Here is a 5865-nt window from a genome sequence, read left to right on the forward strand (position 1 = left end):
ATTAATTTTTATATCCTTCTTTTTTGTGAGAAAAATTTGTTTTTCATCTATTAAAACTTTTCCATAAGAATAAGAATAAAAATTTTTTCTATGACGAAGGAAAATTATAAAAAAAAAAAAAAAAAAAATTGAAAATGAAAAAAATTATTTAAAGCCTTTACCCTATTTTAACTTTACAACAAATGTTTAAATGTCTAAAATTTTCCGCAAAATTTTGTTTTTTTTTTATTTTTTTTTTTTTTAATTTGACGGGACGTGTAAACCGGAAATGATAATTTTAATGTTACCGTAATATAATAATAATAATAATTAAACGATCAAAATTTTATTTTATTTTTTTTTTATTTTAATTCGAAATTTTTTCGAGTCGTGCAATTTATAAAAAATATTGTCAATTTATCATTATCATCATCATCATCATCATCATCATCATCATCATCCTCATCATCATCATCATCGTCATTATTATTATTATCAATTAAATTTTTTTTTTTTTTACCGATTGAAATATTCAAATTAATTAATTGGGGGAATATATTATACTGTAAATTTATGTATTGTAAAAATAATTTTTCCATAATAAATTTGTTAAGTGTAATTAAAATATTAATAATAATAATAATAATAATAATAATAATAATAATAATAATAATAATAATAATATCGTTGCATGTTTGTAAATTTAAGAATCGATCCCCAAAACAAAATGAAAAAAAAAAAAATAAGGAAAATTTTTTTTTTTTTTTTAAATACAATGTTTTGCTCAAAATATAAAAAAAAAATTTTTTTAATAAAAATTTTCCTGATATTATAAACCTGATTTTTCGTTTTAAAATTTTTAGGTTTTTAAAATTTTAAGGTTTTTTTTTTTTTGTGGCAGTCATTTTATTATATGTTTACCCGTCGGTTAATTTTAATTTAAAAGTTAAAAAATAATTTTTTTTTTTTTAAAACAAAATGATAACAGTGATAAAAAAAATTTGTGATAAGGTACTTATCCAACGTCAAATTTATTTAATAATATATATTTATAATAATATTTAATCGATCGATCGTTATTAAAAATAATTATTAAAACTTTTTCCCCCGTTATCAATTTTCCCTCCTGGAATTTAATTTTCCTTTTCAATCCCCTTTAACCCCCCCTAATTTAAATATTCAAAACCCCATGGAAAAGGTTTTAAAAAAATAAATAAATAAAAAAAAATATTTTTTTGTAATTTTAATTTAATTTTCAACTTTTTTTTGTTTATAATATATAAATTGAAAAGAGGGGGGGGGGGGAAAAAAAAAATATATATATATATATATATTTATTTATTTATTTAAAATTTACAATATTGCCCTTTTTTTTTTTTTTTCAAATTAATTAAATTTTCGTTCGACATTTTTTTTTTTTTTTTTTTTTTTTTTCCATGATATTATTTGTCCATAATTTTCAAAAAAAAAACTACCTGCACACATTTTTTTTTTTTTTTTTAATTTTTTTTTTACTTATTATTATTATTATTAATAATTTGTTAATTAATTTATTTAATAACCAGCACTAATAATAATCATTTTTTAAATAATAATAATAATAATAATAATAATAATAATAATAATATACACAAGAAGAAGAAAAACATAAAAATTAAAAAAAATAAAAAATAATAAAAATCAATTTTTTTCTTTTTTTCTTTTTTTTTTTTAGGCGCGAAAAAATCAATTTTATTATTATTATTATTTAATGTAATCGTTTATTACCTATATATAACTAAACAAGAAAAAAAATTAATTATTATTATTATTATCGTTATTACACAAACACGCTGACAACACAATTTTATTTATTTAAATTCTAATTTATTATATTATATATATATACAAAATTTTGTGCCATTATGCTATATAGTTTATTTATTTATTTATTTATTAATATAAATTCTCCTGTTTTTCGTATATTTATATATATATTATTCATAAAAAAAATAATGTAATTTCTACAGTGACGTCATACACACACGTGCGTGTACACGTTTAAGATTTTTTTTTTTTTTTTTTTTTAAAAATTACAATCAATCAATCAATCAATCGTAATTTTTTTATTTTTTTTTTTTTAAGTTAATTATATAACCTCGTATCTACACAAAATAATAATAATAATAATAAAAACTAAATACTTATTTTCAATAATAATAATAATAATAAAAAACAAAACAAGTCATTTAATCATATTTTTTTTATACTTAAAATCATAATAATAATAATTATAATAAAAACAAAATTTCATTCATTGGTAGTTAAAATAATATGAGAAGCAATATTAATAATATATATATACCTATAAGCAAAACATAAAAAAAAAAGATCTTTAAACAAATAATAATAATAATGATAATAATGGAGAGTGCTTTAAATTTTAATTAAGCACATTGGTAGCAATTTTCGAGATATTAATAATAATAATAATGATATTTTGCCCCCTTAAAAAAAAAAAATTTTTTTAATAATATACATACATGTTTAAATTTTTTTTTTTTTTTTTTTGGTGTTTTTAGTATATATTATCAATCAATAAAATAATATTATAGATAGATATATAGTAGATAGATAGATGGTTAAGCGCTTTTTTTTTTTGTTTACAATTTTTTTTTTTGTTTCTATTTTTTTTTTTTTTTTTAAATCCCCACACAATTAATTAAATAAATCAAACAATTTAAATTTCCTTAGAGGTAGTAGGTGGTGGTGGTGCGTAATTTAACAAACTCATGATGATGATAATAATAATAATAATAATAATAACTTTACAAAAAAAAAATAATGATGATAATATTAAAACTCAATCAATTAAATTTTTTTTTCTTTTTTTTTTTTTTTGTAATTAGGCGAAAAAAATCAAACGCTACAAAATAATAATAAAACAATGAAAACAATTAAACGTAATAATAATAATAATAATAATAATAATAATAATAATAATAATAATAATAATAATAATAATTAAAAAAAAAAATTAAACCATTGCGACTTTTTTTTATTAATAATAATAATTAATTAATTATTGCAACATTAAAGGCTATTTTAATTTTTTTCTCTTTTAATTTATTAAAATGCATTTTTTTTTTAAATTTAAATTTAAATTTAAATTTTATTTTTAAATAATAATAATAATAATAATAATAACACTAAAAATAATTTTTTATGTGTTATAACGTCAAACAATATAAATATATATATATATATATGTTTTAATTTTTTTTTGTTTTTTTCCGATTACATTTAAATAAATTAAATAATAATAATAATTATTATTAATTAATATAAATAAATGAAAAAAAAAAAAAAAAATACACACAAACACACACACGCGATTAACAACATTTTTTATTTATTTTAATAATTTTTTTTTTAAATTAATAAAAAATGATACAATGTATGTATGAATGTGTATATAAATAAATAAATTCTTATGTATTATTATTATTATTATTAATGAATCGGGTATATAAAAAATAAATAATTTCACAAATGTAAACCAAATTATGTAATAATAATAATAATAATTATTAGTTGTATTAAATATACATATAATTTATATATAAATAAAACAACAGTCACAATATTATTAGTTAGTTTATGAACAAATTTTTCATTTGAAAAAGAAAAGTTAAAATTAAAACAATAAGAGATTCATTTTTATTATTATTATTATTATTATTATTATTAATTAAACAAAACTATTTTTAAAAAAAACCGCGAATTATTAACTACTACTTATATGAGTGTCCACAATTATTTTTTTTTTTTTACATACATATATATATATTTATACATAAATACCAAAAGCCATATGCATTTTAATATTTAAAAGAAAACAAAATTATTTTATGCCATTTAAAAAATTATTATTATTATTATTATTATTATTATTAAAAGTCGCATTTTACAACGACTTAATTTATTAATACATAAAAAAAAAAAAAAAATAAACTAACAAAAAAAAAATTTACCAACTTATTAATCATCTAATGCCAACAACAATTTAACCGTACAAAATTTTTATTCGTTTTTTTTTTTCCCTCCTCCCTCCCTAATCCAATCGCCATATTGAATGAAAAAATTTAAATTAATAATTTAATTAATTAATTAATATATATATAAAAAAAAAAAAAACCCAAAAACTAAAGTCATTTTTATCGGGTGTCGTTTGCAATCAAAAAAACTTAAAAGTCGTTTAAAAAAAAATGAAAAGTCAGTCTTCATTCATTATTTTTATTTATTTATTTATTATTTATTTATTTATTATTTATTTATTTATTTATTTATTTATTTATTAAAGATGATATTATCACGAATAAAAATGACTTGACCCCCAACGAAAAATGAAAATTCTTTGCCAGCAATAGAAAACAGTAACAAAATGAAGCAAAAAAAAAAAAAAAAAACCGAAAATGAATTTAACAAAGTTTTCTTTCCTTAAAGTTATTATTATTATTATTATTATCATCAACGAATCTACTCTCATCTTTACATTTTTTACACAGAAAAAAAAAGAAAAAAAATATTTATATTTATATATAAATTTATATATTAATTAAAATTTTTTAAAATAATGTTTGGCTTCCGCAACTCTTCTTCATTTAAAAAAACAAAAAAAAAAAAACAAAATGGATACCGTCCCTTTAATAACTTAAATCAAAAACTTAATTTTTAACTTAAAAAAAAAAAATTACACAAAATAATAATAATAAAAAAAAAAAAAAAAAAACTAATCATTCAATTATTATTATTATTATTATTATTATTTCTTTATTGTAACTGACCTAATAATTATCATCATCATCATCATCATAATGTAGGCCAATTCAAATATTTTTTTTGGGCTAATAATGTTTTTGTAATAAAATGAAAACAATTATTATTATTATTATTATTATTATTTGCTATTAAATTTTTTTTTTTTAGAAAAACAACAAAACAACTAAATTTATTAATAATAATAATAATAATAATAATAATTAAACTTCTTACAAAAAAAAATAAAAATAAAAATAGAAAAAAAAAAGTCAAATTAACGAAAACGTCGTGTATTAATTCCATTCCTTTCCTTTTTTTTTTTTTTTTTTTAAAGGCTTTTAATATACAATCGTTAGAAAAATGTGCACTGTATTATAATTAATAATAATAATAATAATAATAATAATGATAATAGTAAATGATAATGATAATTAATAATTGGTAACTGCAAAAATATTTTAGTTTTTTTTTGTTTAAATTATTATTAATTAAAATATTCAATAATTGAAATGACAAAACAACAAATTGAAAAATAAAAAAGTAATAATAAAGGTTTGTTTCTTTTATAGGTACCTTATGCTAAATAGTTTTTTAGTTTTTAGTTTTAGTTTTTAATAATAATAATAATAATGTGTTTATGTTTTTTAACGGTTCATAAAAAAAATTATTAATTATGTTTTACATTAGGAAAAGTTGCGAAACTGTCTAATCTAATTACGCCGCCGCAATCCCATAAGCAGAAAAGAAAAAAAGAAAATAATAATAATAATAATAATAATGCGAGAGAGAGAGAGAGAGAAAAAAAAAATTAATAAAAAAATATTTTGCTTCACTTAGAACTGAACACTTTTCCAACGTCTAAATATTTGTTTGTTTTTTTTTTTTTTTTTTTTTCTCTTTCTTTCTTTCTTTCCTTTTTTCTTTCTAATACTTAATAATAATAATAATAATAATAATAATAATAATAATAATATTAATAATAAAAATAAAAGATAAATCTACGTAATGTAGAATAAATGTATTCATCAAAATAAAAACCAAGAGAGGAAATTCAAATTGATGTAGTAATGATGATGGTGGTGGTGG

At 16.4% G+C, this 5865-nt stretch overlaps 1 protein-coding gene across 1 annotated transcript in view; it reads right to left on the minus strand.

The window, feature by feature from the left end:
* Nucleotides 1–5608: 5608 nt before the first annotated feature.
* Nucleotides 5609–5865, minus strand: part of Phum_PHUM259430 (zinc finger protein A20 domain-containing protein, putative) — a gene marked incomplete at both ends in the record, with an annotated part of 2341 nt that continues 2084 nt past the window's right edge. Inside the window, one exon of the mRNA XM_002426499.1 lies at nt 5609–5709. Within this exon, the coding sequence (XP_002426544.1) occupies nt 5609–5709 (101 nt within the window). The remainder of the gene's footprint in view (nt 5710–5865) is intronic.

This window comes from Pediculus humanus, genomic scaffold, assembly GCF_000006295.1.
Source record: "Pediculus humanus corporis 1103172107633 genomic scaffold, whole genome shotgun sequence".
NCBI lineage: Eukaryota > Metazoa > Arthropoda > Insecta > Psocodea > Pediculidae > Pediculus > Pediculus humanus.